The sequence below is a fragment of the Lynx rufus genome, unplaced genomic scaffold, assembly GCF_022079265.1.
Source record: "Lynx rufus isolate CCGP_SWC_20201006 ecotype Redwood Valley unplaced genomic scaffold, mLynRuf1.p SCAF_7, whole genome shotgun sequence".
In the NCBI taxonomy this organism is placed as follows: Eukaryota; Metazoa; Chordata; class Mammalia; order Carnivora; family Felidae; genus Lynx; species Lynx rufus.
In genome coordinates this window covers 71534908-71556063 of record NW_025814889.1, presented here as the reverse complement: position 1 = coordinate 71556063, position 21156 = coordinate 71534908, and the positions used below count along the sequence as shown (strand labels likewise).

Genomic DNA, 21156 nt, shown 5'->3' with positions numbered 1-21156 from the left:
CGAATTCCAGCTTTGTTGTTCACCAGCTATGCAACCTCTTTCAGTCACAGGCTTTCATCTTTAAAATACAGATAATAATGATTACCATGGTGGTGTGGATTAACTAAAACAATGACGGTGAAGGGCCCAATATGAGGCACACAAGAAGTATTCAATAAATTGTAGTCATTTTGGAATAGAATTGTAAGGCTATTTCAATAGCGAGACAATGATGGAGAAGATAACATGGCTGAGAATCAAACAAATGACTCGAAGCTACTGCTAACTCTTCCATGTAGGTTTGGGCTCCCGTATTGTTCGTTTGTAATACTTGGAGAGCAGGATTGATCACCACAGTGTGTCAGTAACTCAGACCTATCCTGGAAAGGTAATTGTAGCATTGTGCCAGACTTATTCAGAAAAGATTCCATTACAACCAGAAATGAGGTGGCCTGAACCACAAAGAATCAGGCAGAGCAGCAAACAGAAAAAGGCAAAAAGTCCCTGAAATTGTTCAGATGCCTGATGTGAGAAGACAGTAGAGGATTACAGACCTGTATATAGAATATAAGTCTGTGTGCATGATATCTATACATTCTTAAAATACTTTTTTGTTCTGTTTTTAATGGTTAGTGCTGATTTTCTAAAAAAAAGTTTTTTACTGTATTAATTATGATAAAGAGAAACGAAGAATATGTTTCCAATTATGCCTGGCCCAGGTTGTGGTGATGGTAGCAGTAATGACAGTAAGACACCCCAACAGGAGGGTGAACCGTGAAAGGACAAAATGGAGGTTACTTGTACAGACAAACCCTCCCCATTAGGATGTCCTCATTCCAGAGCAACTTTCCATAAGTGAATAAATAAATAAGAAGATTCTAGTTTGTTTACCAAGAAAGATTTTACTCATTTATTCTGGCATCAGCAATTGAACGAATATTTATTAAATACCTAGTACACCCTGGGAATACTGAGCAAAACAAAACAGTCTCTTCACTCACCTCACGGTAGAAAACATGGCAAGAAAACCATGAAAATGCAGATTTTCATGGCACAGCTGGGAATAAAAGCCTAACATGTAAATATGTGTCTCTCATTGGAGGTTAGAGGACTAAATATCTTTGACTCAGTTCTAGGTGAATCCCATTATGCCAACACTATTGCTTGTTTAGTTCTGAGTTTGGAACCTAGTTATGATCAACAGGCTTTTGACAGTTCCCAGAAGGCAGTCTTACCTTTTTAGGTAAGTCATTGTGTATAATCTACCTGCTCAGAACCTCAGTGCTTCTAAGAACCGTGGGAAGTTCCTGCTCTGAAACCCAGCCCTGTGAGACAAGGTTCTTAAGGGAAGAAAAAGGTTTTCTTATTGCCAGGTACCCATTTGGGTCTGGGATACAAACTGCTTGTTACTTCTTGCTGGACCTTCTGTCATGTGATGTTTCTGCTTCTCTCTGCCTCTTCTTGACCTCAGCTTTCTCCAAGCGCCTAATTAAATACACCTTCCTCCATGATTACTTTCATGACTACCATAATCCCTTTTGGTAATATTCCATTTCCAAATGGAACTCATGGTCAATTCTAGCCCAGTGGAGTCTATTTTTGGAGCTTACAGAACACTTCTTTAAAGTATTGCTGATTCTAAACTACATAAAACAAATAGAAGGACAGGGTTAAAGAATATTGGCATAAAGCAACATTTACTTTTCAAAAGTTCACTGATTCAAAATGAAAATGTGTTAAGCTAAGAATATCTTCAATTCCTAAATGCCTGAATATATATAAAATATTCATACTATATTATGTGTTGTCTAAGGCTCATCAAATCTTGAAAGAGTTTTAATAATTTTTCATCTTTGAATGAAAATAGTTTATTTCAGCATCTGCAAAAGACTACACATCTAAAAAATAGCTTCATGAAATATAAGTGTTCTGTTCTAGATTAAAGAAGCTTGACAACTAAATATATGCATGTTTCTGTCCTGAAGTACTGAATCAGATGAAAATAAAAAAGTCTTTTTATTTTTTATTATTTATCTTTTTTATTATTTGTCCTATAAAGAACATTTTTGAGACAATTGACAAGCTTTGAATAAGGTCCATAAATTCAAGTATTATAGCAATATTAATCTCCTGATTATGACAATTAGACTGTGGTAATGTCAGAAAATATCCTTATTTTAGAAAATATCACAAAGTATTTATACTTTCCTGAAAGAAGAGTTTTAAGAAATACAATGAAATATTTATTCTTCCCTAAAAGAAGGGCATTGTCTCACATGACTGCAGTCCAATTACCAACATCAGGAAAATAATAACTATATCGTGAATGAGAGAGAAAGAATGATAAAGCAAATGTCTTTAAAAATCTGTCAGTGGGGGAACATAAAAGAAAAGTATACAGGAATTCTTTGTACTATTCTTACAACTTTTTTGTAAGTTGGAAACAGTTCAAAATAAAAGATTTGTAACCCAAACCAGTGAAATATTGAAAGTATTATTTTTGCTGGATGTGCTGTCTTAGGCTGTTTGGGCTGCTATAATAAAATACCACAGACTGGGTGGCTTATAAATAAAGGAAATTTATTCCTCACAGTTCTAGAGTCTGAGAAATCCAAGATCAAGGCACCTGCAGATTCACTATCTGGTAAGAGCCTGCTTTCTGGTTCATTGTTAGCCATCTTCGTTCACTGTGTCCTACATGGTGGAAGGAGTGAGCGAGCTCCCCGGGACTTCTTTTATTTTTTTATTTTTTTAAATGATTATTTATTTTTGAGAGAGAGAGAGAGAGAGAGAGAGAGAGAGAGAGCGCGCGCGCGCGAGCGAGCATGAGTGGGGGAGGGGCAGAGAGAGAGGGAGACAGAGGATCTGAAGTGGGCTCTGTGCTGACAGCAGAGAGCCTGACACGGGGTGGAAACTCCAGAACCTTGAGATCATGAGCTGAGTAACCAACTGAGCCATCCAGGCGCCCCTCTGGGGCTTCTTTTATAAGAGCACTAATCCCATTTATGAGGCCTCTACTCTCATGACCTGATCACCTCTCAAAGGCACCCCCTCCAAATAGCATCACAATGGGCATTAGGTTTTAACATATGAATTCTGGAGAGACACACATTCAGTTGCTAGTACATATTTTATATAACACATCTCTCCTACTTATAAATTCCTATTTTACCTCTTGAGGCCTGTGTTCCGTATTTTGATGTGTGCTTTGGAAAGACAAGAGTCATTCTGACTCTAAATAAACTGTCTGTATACTGGTATTAATTGAAAGTTTTGTTAAAAAGATATACAATTTTTAAAATAATGCAATGTCCAATACATATACAAAAAGTTCCACCTCATTGTCTGACTTAAGGGCATCATGAAAAGGTCAAGATATTACTTTTCAACTATGTCCTTCATAACTGCTCACCTTAAATAAAAGATGATCTGCCAAAGTCAACAATGCATGATTAACTTCCAAAAACAGTGCTGGTTTTTGCAACAGAAATCTGACAAAAGCTGAAATTCAGAAGAAATGATGGCAATAAACTACCATGGAATAGGAGTAGAGAGGACACTGTAATTGGCAAATCAAGTGGAGAGTGAGTGTGGACAACCCTTTCAAAAAATGTGACCTGATAAGGAAGAGAACTAGAAAGGGATAGTTATTGATACTTGCTTCCTTTGTAGAAATTACTATTTGGAATTATTTAAATTTGCTTATTTCTTTATTTATGTCTTACCATCAGTCTAGTTGGTAAGAAAGTAAGTCTTACAGGAGAGCAACAACTATGTATGTTTTCTGTCCACTGTTGCCTTCCCAATAGAGTGCCTAACATAGTCAACGAATATAAATGGGGAAAGTTTTTATTTTTTTTTCTGACAATAGCAAAGCTTTGTCCAGCTTATGCATGGAGATACACTGGTCCTTGTGGGCCACTCATATGCCCAGCTATCATAATCAGATTTCATTTAACCTTTAGATTAATAACAAAATATGTAGAACAAACTCAGAGTGCCTCATTGGATTTTTGACACCTGTCTATACATTCTACCTCTAGCTCATCAAAAAGCTTCCTAGGTGCTACTGTTGATAATGCTGCTATAAACAACAGGGTGCATGTATCCCTTCCAATTAGTATGTTTGTATTCTTTGGGTAAATACCTCATAGTACAATTTCTGGGTCATAGGGTAGTGCTATTTTTAACTTTCTGCGGAAACTCCATACTGTTTTCCAGAGTGGCTGCACCAGTTTGCATTCCCACCAATAGTGTCAGAGGGTTCCCCTTTATCCTCATCCTTGCCAACATTTGTTGTTTCCTGTGTTGTTAATTTTAGCCACTCTGACTGCTGTGGGGTGATATCTCATTGTAGTTTTGATTTCTACTTCCCTGATGATGAGTGATGCTGAGCATCTTTTCACATGTCTGTTGGCCATCTGTATTTCTTCTTTGAAAAAATGCATACTCATGTCTTCTGCCCATTATTAAACAGGGCGATTTGCTTTCTAGGTGCTGAGTTTTATAAGTTCTTTATATATTTTGGGTGCAACAATGAACATCAAAGCATTTCAACCTTCAATACAGTTAGTGCATCCATCCCTTCTTGTAAAGAGAGAAAGCACGAGGGAGCTCTGGCCAATGGGGGGAAATGTAGGAACAGAATATTCTGAAAATAAGAGCTGGCATTACAGAACCAGCCATGCTGGCAGAATTTACACTGGATTAGGGTACCAACAGCAGTAGCAGTCTGGTCCCTGAAAGAAACCACCCATTGATGAGAACTGTCACAAGTCTCAACTTGTCTTGGATAAACCCTCCCCTGCAGTCTTCACCTCCCTTAATTTTGATCAATGGCTCACAAAGTAAACAATGATTCATTTCTACTTGACGATGGTGAAAAAGTTGCCCTGCAGAGAACATCAGAGTATTAGTTACCAGCAATTCTGGTTTGAAAACCAATCAGTTTTGAGTTTCCAGCAGTGACTAATGTACCACAAAATTAAGTTTGTGGGTCACCAATCTCTGAACCAGATGTGAATCACAGTGAATCATGGGTACTAAACAACCAGCTGTACCTTGGTGACACTGAGATTTGTTACTCCTCATTCATTCTACAAAAAGCTGACAGACAATATGATTGGAATGATTTATGTAAAGAATAACCACTATTCTGATATAACTGTCACCTGAACAGAAAATCTTAATTCTCAGAGGCAGGTTTTGATCAAAGCACACAAAAGCAAACACTCTTTTTAAGGAGGACTTCTGTGCACCAAAACACATTATTGTAGTAGCATTTCATTCTGAGTCCTCTGCATTGTGGCCACTTGGTAAACATTTGCAGGATGAAGAGAAATACTTCAAAGTATTCCACCAATGGTTCCTACAAGTTGTGGGGAAACAGCAAGAAAGAAAATGTCTGGGCTTTCTAACAGGTCAAGTTGTAGGATGTCTGAAGTTCTGTTACTATGAAAGCCTTGCAACTTTAGTCTACTAGAGACGGTGGAGGGGGGCATGTGTCATGAGAAACAGTGAAGATAGGCAAAGATTGTCACACTCCTGAAATGGGTCAAGTCACTATACTTGGTTAAATGCTGCCTTCTTTCTTCTAGAATTTATGATTTCCAGTTTAATTTTGTGCATTTATACCATTATATGCAAACTCAAGGGAGTTTTTTGAAATCATGACCTATACTTTAGAAACTTAATAAGTATGACTTAGGCCTTATGGCTCAGGGGAGTACTCCATTCAACCAGCAGATTTAAAACTAAAGAGGAATAAATGTTCTACCAATTCTTGTTATACAGAAAATCTAATGCGGTATTTCTAAGCCTTTATTGAAGGGCATTTTTCTTTCAAAAATTCATAAATCCAAGGATTACTCTTGGGCTCAATGTTGCTATTTCAGGTTTTAGCAATTGGAATAAAGGCCTATGATAGAGGCACTATTAAGCAATTTAAGACCAGCTTATTTAATTCTTTTTCCTTAAACCTCACTTACCTTTAAGAAATAAGGAAAAGATCCGAAGATAAAAATGTTCAGGGTCAGTAGGGGCTGGAGTTATGTCATTGTGGTTATACATCTCATAGTATTTTAATGGAATTTCTAGTTGTAGGTAAAGTATGTAATTTGGAACCAAAATGACTTTTTATTTTCTTTTTTTAAATGACTTTTTAAAGTACTGAAATTAGGGGCGCCTGGGTGGCGCAGTCGGTTAAGCGTCCGACTTCAGCCAGGTCACGATCTCGCGGTCCGTGAGTTCGAGCCCCGCGTCAGGCTCTGGGCTGATGGCTCAGAGCCTGGAGCCTGTTTCCGATTCTGTGTCTCCCTCTCTCTCTGCCCCTCCCCCGTTCATGCTCTGTCTCTCTCTGTCCCCAAAAAAATAAATAAACGTTGGAAAAAAAAATTGTTAAAAAAAAAAAAATAAAATAAAGTACTGAAATTAAATACTTTTAAACATTTTTCAGAAAGAATAACTCAGAAACATTACACCTTTTCTTGTAAAGCATCAACTGAATATGAAATGTCTATGTGAAAATGTTAAGTGAAAATGTTTATGTTTAATTACTATTTAATCATTTTAATGAAGTCTAGAGAATTTTTCAGAAATATTATAGAGTATGTTAGATTTGAAGGTCCTCACCAAAGTAATTAATTTCACAAAAATGTGCTTCATGCTTATTGTGTGTCAGTCACTGTGCTAAGTCCTTGGAAAACAGTAAGAGGTCATTCTTGCTCTCAAGTACTGTGATATAGGCAGAGATATGTAGAGAATTTAATCTCCATTTCCACTTTTGTACATTTCTTTTAAAATTTTAAAGGTATTTTAATTTAAAACCTTATGAACTATTTACACTGTACCTTCCTACTAAAGAATGAGAATTACACACATAGTAAATTTTTACCACAGAATTTAATTTAAGAGGCTTTATTTAGTTCAATATCTGTTCAGCAAATACTTTGAAATGAGCTCTCTTTTAGAAATGAATTATGCTCTGAACAAATCAATAAATAGCAAACCGGTAAATATTTCATTTTTTCATTGAGAATATTCATTTCTAAATATATAGACATCCCTTCAGTCTTCTTTCTCACCCCCTGACTATACTCCCTGGTTCTACTTCCTCCTCTCCTAATCACAGCTTGACCCAGTACAGGTCTGGCTGCTAGTGCAATATTCCAGAAAAGCATTCCTGCTGAGGTCACCAGCAAAACACCAGAGACACTTTGCATTTTGACCTTGCTTGTTAGACATCCAGCATTTGACTGCTGATGTTTCTCTATCTCTTGATACTCTCTCTTCTCCTGGCCCCTTTTCATATTTTTCATTCTGTCCTCTCTTTCTCTGACTTCTTTATAGATGCTTCTTCTGCCTGTTCCCAGATAAAAGAGCTCTACAGGTTTTATCACAGATCTTTTATTCTCACTCAACATCCACTCACATTCCTTCAAAAACCATATGCATGTAGATAACAACATCTACATGAGAGTAAAAAAATATAAACTGAAATACAAACTTTAGTAATATTTCTGTCTTGGACTTCATTCCCTCATTCTGCAGCTTCAGATGTATATAAAAAATTGTTTATTAAGTATCTCTCTCTCGCTCGCTCTCTCCTCTCTCTCTCTCTCTCTCCCCTTCTCTAGTTGACATTCAATGTTACGTTAGTTTCAGGTATACAACATAGAGATTCGGCAAGTGCATAGTGTTATTTTATGCTCACCACAAGTGTAGCTACCATCTGTTATCATACAATGCTGTTGCAATACCATTCACTATATTCTATAAGAGACGGTAAAACCTTGGGCTGCAAGTAACTTGTTCTGTGAGTGTTCTGCAAGACAAGCAAACATTTCTAATAAATTTTAACTTGATAAACGAGTGATGTCTTGCAATACGAGTAGTACATGATGCTGAACGTCACATGGTCACAAGTGAGACAATGGTTCTTCTCTCTCCTTGTCTCTCTCTCTCTCTCTCTCTCTCTCTCCCTCTCTCTCTCTCTCCCCCCTCCCTCTCCCTCTCTGCAGGATTGTGGATTATCATCTCCCATGCCTGGATGCTGGGTCTCAGGCCACAGCGTTTGGTAGATCAGTGATTTTTTAGAATGTTGGGAAGTACTTACAACTGTCACTAGGGTAGTTTTTGTCACTTCAAAGCACCTGTGGACAGTCCTTGGCTTTTCCATACAAGAGTAAGCTTAGGTAAGCTTTGCTTCATTCTAGGTCAGGCTGCCTGCAGATCTAGTCCCTTTCCTCTGCTGCCTTATTGCCAGTTACATTAGATACAGTATATGACAAGAGTTTATTAATATTGTACTGTTGTCAACATCTGTGCGAGCGTATACAATGGCCCCAATGTAGAAAAAGGTCTAAAAGAAAGGCGGTAAGAAGATGATTACTGTGGAAGTTAAGAAGGAAATCACTGAGAAGTATGAATGAGGTATGCAAGTGGCTGAAACTACAAGGTTTTATAAGAAGTCTATGTCTGCATCTCGTCTGCAGAGGAGGAGGACAAAAAGGCAGAGGAATCCCTCACTTTGAATAAGATTAGGAAGATGTGTAAAATGTGGGAAACAGTGCAAAATTTTGTAGAAAAGCACCACCCAAATAAGCCTATAGCAGTGCCAGTGATGAATATGTTTAATGACGATGAAATGTCACATTTCTGAGAAATCCTCAAAAGGAGGCAAAGCTAGCGTCATTGGATAGGTTCCTTGTAAAAGTTGCACAAAAAGAAAGTTTATGGGGTGCCTGGGTGGCTCAGCCGGTTAAACATCTGACTCTTGGTTTCAGCTCAGGTCATGATCTTGCAGTGTCATGAGTTCAAGCCCCACATCGTCGGGCTCTGTGCTAACAGTACGAAGCATACTTGGGATTTTCTCTCTCCCTTTCTCTCTGCCCCTCCCCATTCACAATAAACTTAATAAAGAAATTTTTTAAAAAAGGTTCTATTGAGCCAAGAGATAGCAATGATTCTGTTAGTGATGGTAAAAGTCATCCTACACAATAACCCTCCTCTCTGTCTCCCTCACACCAGTCATGAAGATTTTCAAAGGTAAGTGCAGGTTACCATTTATTTTTCTTTATATTTTGTATATTCTTTATTATTTTGTATTATATTACAGTATTGTAATAATTTTCTATGAAAATTTTTGGATTGTGGAATGAATCTTCTGAGTTTCCATTATTTCTTATGGGGAAATTCGCTTTGATATACAAATGCTTTGGATGACAAGCATGATTCTGGAACAAATTATGCTCACAAACCAAGGTTTTACTATATCTCATCCTGCAAATCTGGGCTTATTACACACCTCCCACCCCCTCTCCCCCCCCCCCCACAAGACCTACTCCTCTACCACAATGCCCTATCTCAGTCAATAATATCACCATCTGTTCAGTTGCTTAAGCCTAAACATTCAGTGCTACCCTTGAACTTTCCTTTTGCCTCACTCCCGTAACCAATCGCCATGTTTCCTCTTACCTGACTCCTGCTTATCCTGAGATGACACTGAGGTTCTAGTTCATTTACAAAACAATCCCCGGAGCTCTCTTAGCACCACGTCATGGCACCCACACCCAAGGCTGGCTTTGCCTGACCCCTCAACACCCTGTATTTCTCATCAGACAGAAAATTATGTTGCCAAGAGTCATTTTCTCTTTCAAAGTTATATTCTCAGTGCCACAGAGACCACCTGATGCCAAGTAACAGCAATCATAATACCATTTAAAACAAAATAATAACTAATACACAGTAGTAAGTAGCAAAGCCAGGACTGAAAGCCATGCAGCAGTCTCCAGACTATGTGCTTTTAACCACTATTTTACATTGCATTCAGCACTTAATAAGTATTTACTTAAATAGTTAATAAAAACATACGTTCTAAATTCAGCAAAATTAAGTCTGGGAGGGCATGTGATTGTGTTAACATGCAGGTATAAATGTATGCCTGGGAGTTACATCTATCATGCATAAATGCAGAATTCACTTTTTAAGTGAAAATCTCCAAATAATATGACAATAATGTGACAAGACAGTAATGCAACATCAATCACCTTTTTATCCAGAAGTAGAAAACTTACATCTAGCAAGAGAACCAGTTGAAGTATATCCTTGGATCTCTCTGTTTAGAAACAGCCACACTTAAATGGAGCCTGTTAACTTTGTGCAGTGTTTAAAATTAAGGTGACTGATTCAATAGGTACAGTTACCTGATTTGGGCTTGAAATGTTATTATGCTTTTCCTCAGTTCCAGAGGCAGCTTTTAATTAAAGATAGGCAACTGCTTAACAAGACACGTTGAGATGGAAGGAAAGCTGAAGGCCAGAAGACAAAATTCATCCAGAAAAAAGATACAGGCTAATTTATTATTTGAAAAGTGAGGCAAAGGGTTTTGCATACTATAGTTGTTCCAGAACTTTTCATGAATTTTTGTCTAATGTAAAAATTTTCCTTATAATTATGATGGAATTATACAGAACATATTAAATTATAATTAGTATCCTCTCCGTTATAAAGCAAATAAAATGTAATACTTTTCTAGTTAAACATGTAGAGTCATAGAATCAGTAGGTTTGATGAAAATTTAGAAGTGATTCCCTTTTTGTCTCCCTGAATGTGAAAATCCTTCTACTGCATCCCTGATAGATTATCTAGCCTTTGCTGGAATACTTCTACTGACAGGAAACCCAGCCTTTCATCAGGCAAGCTCACTCAGCATTGAGAGGCTCACATTATTAGGGACATGAATCTAAATCTGCTTCCATGTGACTTACATTCATTAGCCTATATGTTAGTGTGCTTGGCCTACTATAACAGAATACCACAGACTGGCTGGCCTATAAACCACAGAAATGTATTTCTCACAATTTCAAAGCCTGGAAAGTTTAAGATCAAGGCACCAGAATTTGGTGAAGGTTCTCTTCCTGGTTCATAGCCGATGTCTTCTCACTGTTCTTCACATGGGGGAGAGGACTAGGGATCTCTCCGGAACCTTTTTTTAATTTAATTAATTTTTAGAGAGAAAGAGAGCACGTGTGTGTGTGTGTGTGTGTGTGTGTGTGTGTGTGTGTGCGCGCGCGAGCGCGCGCGCGCATGAAGGTGGGAGGGGCAAAGGGAGAGAGAGAGAGGGAGACAGAATCTTAAGCAGTTTCCATGCTCAGCATAGAGCCCAATGGGGGGGGGGGGGCTTAATCCCATGACCCTGGGATTGTGACCTGAGCAGAAACCAAGAGTCAGACGCTCAACCAACTGAGCCACCCAGGTGCCCCTCTGAAGTCTTTTTTATAAAGGCACTAATCCCATTCATGAGGAATCTACCCTCATGACCCAAGCACCTTCTGAAGGCCTCACTTTCTAGTACCATCCTATAGGGCATTAAGATTTCAAAATATGAATTTTGGAGGGACACTAACATTCAGACTATAGTAGTCCATATTCTTCCCTCTGGAGCAAAGCAAACAGAATTACTCACTCTTCAATATTTTAATCTTACAGTATAAAATAGCATTATAGAGCTGAAAAGGATCACACAGAATAACAAAGCCCATCCCTTTTGAAGAAAAAAGAAAGAAAACTCAAAAGTAGTCATAGAGGGCGTACATCTAATTGCATGTTAGGGAGCTATTACCAAACTCCTCAGACTGACATTTCCACTGATTCTTAGGTCTTTTTATTACTTTATTATATTTTATTGTTATCATGTTACTCACCCAGACCATGTATATTAAGATAATAATTTATTGATTGGCTTTTGTCTGGTGAAAGTTAAACAATTTTGCTAGACTTTACTGATGACCACGATATTCAAAAAAGGAAAAAATAGCAGTTTGTTTCCCAGTTAAGAATTAAGATAATCATGATCAAGAGATGTCTACCCAAACCATTAGAGCACTAGGTAAAGTAGGTTTTCAAATATAAAGATACTAATCACCCAAAAAATAAAAAAAAAATAAAATGGAATGGAAGTGACCAGTTGTACACCCATGCACAGAGCAACACAGTGCTAACACATTACTAACATTACTAACATTACTAACACATTATAACACTTGCAGAATTTTCCAAGTTCTCCTGGAGCATCTAAGTAATCACAGACCACAGTTTTTACCAAATTCTTTGCCACTATAACACCTGTATTACCATTTTTCCAGCCTCCAACATCAGTTTTTTTTTTTCTTTTTTGCCATTTGCTGTCCAGCCTTTAAGACAAAAATTTCAGCCTCCTGTTGTAGCAACACTTAACTTCTTGGATCAATTTCTATATTCAGCAGGATGCAGTTTCAAACAATCCCCACATCTCAGGGCCTTAACATCTGCAAAGGATGATTTCTCACTCACACTATATGATCACTGTGTTGTTAAGAATGCTTGGTTTACACTGGTCATTCAGGGAAGGTGAATGACGAGGGCTCCAGCTAGATGTAAACTTTCAGTTGCTACGAGAAATGAGCTCCCTTCAGTGCTTCTCATTGACAATTAAATGCTTCTACCTAGATGTGACACGTGCCACTTTCACTCATATTTTAATTCGCCAAAGCAAGTCATGTGGTCAGAGGGGGCAGAAAAGTGCAAAACCCTCCTGTGTCTGGAAGGCAAAGTACTGGAGTAATTGTGAAGCCCTAATGAACACCACATTTTCCAACGCCTCCTTCTGCCAATTCCTCTACTCATCACAGAAGACTGTCTCCCTTATATTTTTAAATAAAGCTAAGCTTTTGGAAAATATTATCCCAAAATGCTTCCCATCAAAAGCATACAAATTGTGTCACTAGAGAACAAATAAAATGGGGAAATAGGAGCTAACATAAATATCATATTACTTGATTTTAATATTTTTTAAATTTATTTTTATTAAAGCACAGCCCGTGCACAATGTTACATTAGTTTCAGGTGTATATTACTTGGATTTTTTTTTATGTCTGGTTATGCATATGTTTGCTTCAGATACAAGTGAGTGGAAATGATTTTTCATAACCCTTCTGTAAAATAGAACAGTGTATGGAATTAACCTAGGAGTTAAATTCTTAGATCTTGTTCTTTTTAATTATCAAAAGGGCTGAGAAAGGGATTTTGGAAGGGAAGTTCTATAAATATTCTTCCCTTTCCCATTTAGTATTTTCAAATACAATCACTTTAGTCTCACCCCCGGCATAAAAGCCCGTGTGCTATAGCAGCTCTGTCTTTGCACAATTACAGAAAGAGACAGGAACCATTTTCCTCAACGTAGAGACATCTATCACTAGGAATCAAGGAAGAACTCAGCCCCACAGTTACAAAGGAAACAGTATCTGACAGACATCTGTGAATTAAAGCAGCTACATGTAGGTAAAAGGTAGGTTTACCAGAACAAAATGGCATGTCATACTGCTAAAAATGCTGCACATAATCACACTGCAACTTAGGAAAACTTTCTTTGCAAAATTTCTTCTCCAGTACAGGCTGTCCACACTAATCACTGTTCCCTTAACTGAGGCAAAACCAAAAGAAAATACCTCTTTTTGAGTGGGTAACACACAGTGTGTAAATACCATCTTGTTACATTTGAAACCTTGCCAATGATTTTTGTATGTTATCTCCTAGAGCTAAAAAAACAAATTCCCTTTATACTTGCTAAATCCCTTTTATCCAAAAAGTATGAACAAAACAGAAGATTTCATTACTTCCCACATAATTTCCATATTCAACTTTTTGCATCAGATTTTCCCTTTTTAAAACCATGAAAACTGTTGACAAGATAATCTAACTGTATGGAAATGGATAAAATAGGAAAAATATTTTTAGAGTGGCTTTTAAATTTTCCTACAGTTATTTTATGTTCTCCATGATGTGAAATACCACTTTTGAGATACAACAAAAAAAATCATGTCTCAAATATATTATCTAATAATCAATAATTTTACAAAAACAATGACTATAAGAGTGTGAATTTATTGAACTGAATTGCTCTCCATTCAAGAATATTATCTGTCAGTGACTAATTAAATTATTTTTATAACATTTAAAATATGCTTTAGGTTATCCATTGTAGCTATGTTATCACATTTGTCAAAAATAAACCCATTTGTATAAGAGCAATTGGTAATATATAGACCTGAGTAATAATGTTCAAGGAAAACATACTAAGATGCTTAAGGAATAATCCAGTATGGATTCCTTGCCTCTGAAACAGCAATTGCAATTAAGAGTAGCTAATGACAATCAGAGGGGTCTTGAGATTACTGTATGAATGGCTCACTTTTGCAAATAGTATGCATGTGACCTGAGTAACTGGCCATATTGAACAATAACCAGCAGCCTGCCTTTGAAGATGCATTAGATAATAGAAAATTTATGTAACCATAGTAAATTAATACTGTTTTAAGATAGATAGCCCATAAAATCTTTTAATATTAGTGTCTATCTTCTTTTAAATTATGATTCTTAAAACCTCTATAGAGAATTCTATAGGATAGAATGACTCCCCAGAATATCACATTCTTATAGAGGACCATTACCTAAAAAAGGATTAAGGGTAATCATTTGGAAATTTGCACAGTGATGTATCATCTGTTCTAGAGGCAGTCTAGTGTAATGATTAATAACTGGGTCTCTGCAGTCAGAGACCTATGCTTATAATAATAATGCCTACCTTATAGGGTTGTCAGGATTAAATGAGTAAATACACAGAATGTTAAATACTTAGCATACTGGTTGGAGCAAAACATATCTTCAAATATTTCCTATAGTTACTATATTATATATTATTCAGACAAGCTACATGGGGAGCTTTCACACAGGAAAAAAAAATATGAAGGTCAAATGCACCATAAAAATAGGCCACACTTGACTCATAGAGACAAGGTATAAAAAAAAGTCTACAAAATCATACTCATTTTTACAACACTATTTGAAATACATTTTGTTTACCTCTAAGAATTGAGTTCAGAATGCCATATATCTCTACCAACATTTAATTCTAGTGTTAAAGCACAAAGATGGCTTAGAATGTTTATTTTGCCCCATGATTTTTATAGTTTGTACATGAAAAGAAGAAATAAACCCCCAGAATTAAATCTAAGAACAAACAACCTTTTTTTTTCTCTATCATTTCAAAAGCCAGGTGAGCAGGGTGGAATTTATCAGGCACAAGTGATCATCCATTCCAACACTCTGTGTGTTAGTGCACACCTTTTCAAATATTAGGTTGAATCTGTACTTGGCCACTGCCCTCCTTACTGTCTATTCTTATATCTTCTGTTTAAACTTCTTCAATTACACATCAATAGTATTGACTCTACAAACAACAAAGTTCCGTAAGACATGGATTTTTTTTTTTTAATTGCAATGATTGGTCTGGAGAGCTAAAGGAAATTACGTAAAGAAGGAATGCCAATGAGCCAGATGTGATTTGTAAATAGGTTCCCTCTCTGTACAACTTCTTCAAAGCAAAATTATATCCTGTCAAATGTACTGGAAATTTAGAATTTACTGGAGACATTTTTATGGCAGATTTCATTGATGAAAATTATAGCTTGTTTTTGCTGAATAAAAAACTTACTTACCTCTGGTAAAATACGTATTATTTTATTAGTAAATGTATCTCTTGAAAATGTGCATATGCAACAATGTGTAAGCAGAAAGTAATTCATAAAATAATTAGGATTATGGTTTTAATCATCTTAATGGAGCATAATATCCACTAGAAATGGCTCTCTACATAGAATTCTATATATCTAAAAAAACTACATCCAACTCAAGTTCTTTGTCAATGATGAAAGGCTAAAAATCGATAAATGAAACACTCTCTTACCAGAATAAAATGATCCTAACATTTCCTTTCTTCCAGAAAGCTCTTGCAGATTTTCCCCAATCAGGATAGGGTTTGTCCTGAAGCATCATATCAGTGACCTGAAGCCACAAAAGGAACTTATTTAGCACTTTCAGAAATCTTACATTCAGGTTTAAATATGGATATAACTTACGCTTTATTGAGAATATGTAAGTATTTTAACACTTAAACATATACAGAGATAAAATTAAGAAGAATATATTTCCTCAGTTCCATTTTTTTTGCAGTTCATTTGACTTTACAAAATGAATGAGCAGATTGAAGGTCGTCTAACACGTCAAGTGCTGAGACTTTTTTAGAAACATCGATCAAGATTACCTTACATGAGAAGGCATCTTTAAGATACCATGAACTTCTTCATAGAAGCAAAACATACATAACAAATAAAATACCATACTTTTTGCTTGTCTAAATCAGAAACTCCAAAATCTAAATATTTCTTTGTATGTATATATTATTAACTGTATCACTACTCAAAATATTACTTCCTTTGTCTCTGTTTTTTTTTTTTCAGTGTTATGTGAGGAATGGGACTTGACCCAGTTTTACAGCATATTTTAATAGCCTAGCATTCTCCCACCTCCATGCCATCTGCAGTCCTACATCTTTTTCCAAAAATGTTCTACCTCTCTTTCTCACCTGCAGATTCTGCCCATCTTCTGAGGCCTAGGCAAAGTCACATCACCACTGTGATGCCCTCACTGCCCCTCCAACTAGTTCTGGATCCACCTTTCCGATGTCCCTTATTGCTTTCTACTTTCTATTTGACTTACTTATGTACATTTGTTCTCCCTCCACTAGGCTTTAAAATCCTTAAAGGTGAAGATTTGTCACTATATCCCTTTGAATAGCTAAGGTTCTTTTATATAAAAGACTGCAAAATATTTGCCTAAAGAAAAAATAGCAAAATGATTTGATATAAATGCTTGTTTTTAAAAATGCATTAACAAAATAAATTTCTCATTGGCCACATCCCACATTAATGGTTTCAGGAAATGTCCAAAGTATTATACACAACCTATTATAAGAGCATTTTTAAAAATGTGATGGGATGGGTAATGAATTTCCTTCTTTCCTCTAATAAAGGAAAACATATTTGGTGTATGTGTATACACACACAAACACACACTTCTTCCTTTTTCCAGGATATCTACCTTCCCTTCAAGAGAAGAGGATATTGTTCCATTAATTGGATTTTTATTTATTTATTTATTTATTTATTTACTTACTTACTTACTTACTTATTTATTTATTTATTTTGAGAGGGAGAAAGAGAACATCAGCATGAGAGGGGCAGAGAGAAAGGGAAAGAGAAAATCCCAAGCAAGCTCTGCACTGTCAGTACAGAACCCAGTGCAGGGCTTGAACCCACAAACAGCGAGATCATGACCTGAGCTGAAACCAACAGTCGAACACCTAACCCATTAAGCCACCCAGGCACTCCTCATTAATTGGATTTTTATTTAATGACATTCAAATTCAAATAGGGCCAATTCAAAATTAAGAAAATTTATACGGAATCAGATGTACTCAATTGAGTAACGAAGAATTTTCATCATCCATTAAAAAATACCTCTTTCTTGGTGTTAATATAATATTGCACTCACGTGTAACTTCCAACAATGGCCTGACCTGGTATGGGTGAGATTTAATCATTTATGGTGAAAGATTTTGATTCGGTGGGGAGTCCTTCTGGATCAATGACACCTTCAGTAGTACTAGACTTTCTGTGGAAGGCACATCAATTCTCAAGCAAGCCCATCTTATTGTGCTATACAACATCCAAGAAATGGTCTCTGGAAACATTCATAGCATGCAAGAACACAGGCTCATTTAAAATGCAATCAGAACAGAGGTTAAGGAGCCCAGTCTCCAGGAGATATTCAATCTTAATTCTTTATATTCTTTCTCAACATAATTTCTTGGACTAGGACTCCCACATTACTCCTGGTTTATGAGAACCAAAGGAAGTTCACTGATCTTCATGGAGGAACACTGCAGATTTATGCCAGCTCTAACATAGGGCTTACAATCATTTTGTGTGAGGTAGCTTTGAATCTTCAAATCAACAAATGCCATAAATAGTTTTAATACGAACCCTCAGTTAACTCTTTGAAATCATTAATTATATTGATAATTGTGAATGCAACTAACATTTAAAATTCAAAAGGGAACAACATTGATTTCACTTTTTAAAAAAAAATATGATTTTCTCATCTATTTTCTTCTTCCCAACAATTTAAAGTTACAACTTTTTACTTTCTTACTCTAATGTACATGCATTGTATCTTCAATCAAATAAAATTCATGATATTTGTCAAAATGAACAAAGGGAGATGATAGAATAAAATTTAACCATGGGGCACCTGGGTGGCTTAGTCGGTTAAGCATCTGACTCTGGATTTCTTTTTTTTTTTTTTTTTTTTAATTTTTTTTTTTTTCAACGTTTATTTATTTTTGGGACAGAGAGAGACAGAGCATGAACGGGGGAGGGGCAGAGAGAGAGGGAGACACAGAATCGGAAACAGGCTCCAGGCTCTGAGCCATCAGCCCAGAGCCCGACGCGGGGCTCGAACTCCCGGACCACGAGATCGTGACCTGGCTGAAGTCGGACGCTTAACCGACTGCGCCACCCAGGCGCCCCCTGACTCTGGATTTCATCGCAGGTCATGGGATCAAGCCCTGTATCAGGCTCTGTGCTGACAGCATGGAGACTACTTATGATTCTCTCTCCCTCTCTCTCTGACCCTCCCTCATGTACGCTGTCTCTCTCTCTCTCTCAAAATAAATAAAAATTAAATTAAATTAAATTAAATTAAATTAAATTAAAAATAACCATGAATCAAGTGAGTTACACTGTTACTAAAAAGTAAATAAAAGCAAAAGTAGAAAAATTTAAATCGCATGTATTCTTGGGCATAATAAGAGTTTTATATCATCCCTTCCCTTGAGGAAAGAATTGTTATTCTTCCAAACAACAATTTCATCCACTACTCCTTTGTAACTTTCTTGAATAGCAAGTCTTGTGTCCATTTTTATTTATTTATACAAAACCTCAAGGTTAAGTAAATACTTTAATAAATATTTCATGTTATACCAGCTTCTTAAAAGATTTAATTAATTCTGTTCAGCAATATTCACCCTGTTCCAGAAAAAAAGTCTACACGGTAATAAATATTTCCAAGGAACAGAATGATTACTGTGTAGATTTTATTCAATTTTCAATGTTTTCTCCAGGGCACTTTCTGAGAAATACTTATTATATTTTCTAGAAGAAGGCAATATGCTGCTATATGACCAATAATTATAGCATCATGTTTTGTAAAAATGACATTGAAGGATAAAGAATTTTCTCAGGAAAATGACAAGATGAGGCAAAAAAAAAAAAAAAAACCACACACACACACACACACACACACACACACACACACACACACATTTTTTTTTTTTTTTTCCTGATGCCAGACAGCTGGTCTTTTTCACTCCCCAGCTCCAACTCTTTATTTTAAGTCATATCATCAGATCAATGTCAGGTCACTTGCAGCTAAATTGGCAGGAGCAGAGACAGTCATTAAAGGGATGCATTCAATAAAGAAAAAATCCAATTACCTTCTGCATTAGAGAAATCAAATTCATTTCTGTTGGTGGTCAAGGACAGTCTTTGTGGGAAAAGATGCAGGAAAGGCAGGACTAAAGACCATGCACAAAGGGTGCTATGTAGCATAAATATAATGCAAAACTTGCTGATGCTTCTCCCAGAGGAAGATTATTAGAATTTGAAATTGCAGGTCTTTCTTTCCAAGCTGGAAAAATTTAACTCTTTGAGTCTCATAGATCTTGTCACTCTGCCTTTCCTCCCTATGAGGTCTGTGCACACAACTCAGAACTTCATTACATCCCTTATCACATTATGCCTTGTCAGGTAGTCTTTCTCAGTAAAATATAAGCTACTGTAGGGCATAGGTATTGTACAATCTGAGCATGAGCATGAATGTTGAGATTTCAAAGTCAGTAAATGATTGTAAAAGCAATTTATCTCTACAGAAATCTAAGTGGAAACTTTGCTCCCCTAAGTGGAAGCTGAGCAGATAGGACATGGGGGTAAAAACGGCAACAGAAAGACAGCAGTGACAACAGCAATACCATACGTTTGCTATAGAGCTTCATGGATTACAAAGCTCCTGGAGGTATTTTTCTTAATAACTGTCATAGCAGCCTTATAAAGTAAGTTGCTATTTTCCACTTTCCACCAATGGAGAAAGAGAAGTCAGCGAGATGAAATAACCCATCAGGATCACACACGGAATGCACTGTTATGTGGGCCAGTTGTGGAGACAGCCTGCCGGCTGACTTCTGAGTTTTTTCTCTTACTAGCTTTTTATTTGCAACAAAGGAAATGTGCAACAAAGTAATTAATCTCTCTGAGCCTCAGCTTCTTATTCTCCGTGTATGGACACACAATAGGTATTAGCAGATGTTACAAGAATTATTGATGTTTTTTTGTTATCTAAAACTTCTACCCAGGGGCGCCTGGGTGGCTCAGTCAGTTGGTTGGCTGACTTTGGCTCAGGCCATGATCTCAAGGCTGGTGAGTTAAAGCCCCACGTCAGGCTCTGTACTGACAGTTGGAGCTTGGAGTCTGCTTCGGATTCTGTGTCTCCCTCTCTCTACCCCTGCCCCACTCGCACTCTGTCTCTCTGTGTCTCAAAGGTAAATAAACATTAGAAAAAAAATTAAGACTTCTACCCATTTAGTCAAGTATAAAGACATTAAACAATTGTTTGTAGGCTACATTGCTCTCATGGCCTACATTTGCTTTATGTGACTGCGTTAAATGATTGGATTTAGAGTCAAAGGGTTTGACAATCAGTCTCATCTCTTCCATAAAGACAAGACTATAAGATACTGAACTATTAGAAAATGATAAAGATAGAGCATAATGTTAAAATATGTCCAGTCTAAAATTGCTATAAAAAAATAAAACTTATTGCCAAAGGCTGCAATAATCTAAGAAGGCTTCACAGAAGATTTGTATAATAAAACTGACCACTGATTTGTATCCTGTATCATTCTCCAATTTTGCCAGGTTTTTCTTAGCTTGATTATAAACTACACACACACAGGTACTACATACTATATCTCTAGTCTTACTTGATACAGTTTTAGGTTAAGCATGTGATATTAATGAAAAATATTGATGAAATAGAGATAAAAGATCATAATATAATAATAATAACCGTGGCAACATAGTGCCCCTCTTGAGGTAGCTATTATATAGCAGAGTATCATTTAAGAAAAATAAGTGTCATTCTCTTAACAAGCATATACATTAAGGATATTAATGAACAAGCATATAC

At 36.5% G+C, this 21156-nt stretch overlaps 1 protein-coding gene across 4 annotated transcripts in view; it reads right to left on the bottom strand.

Annotated features, from left to right (window-relative positions):
• Positions 1 to 21156, bottom strand: part of TMEM117 (transmembrane protein 117) — a 496769-nt gene that overhangs the window by 160440 nt on the left and 315173 nt on the right. For all 4 annotated transcript variants that reach the window (XM_047066667.1, XM_047066664.1, XM_047066665.1 and 1 more), the window contains one exon: positions 15761 to 15858. In XM_047066667.1, coding sequence (XP_046922623.1) covers positions 15761 to 15858 — 98 coding nt within the window. The remainder of the gene's footprint in view (positions 1 to 15760; positions 15859 to 21156) is intronic.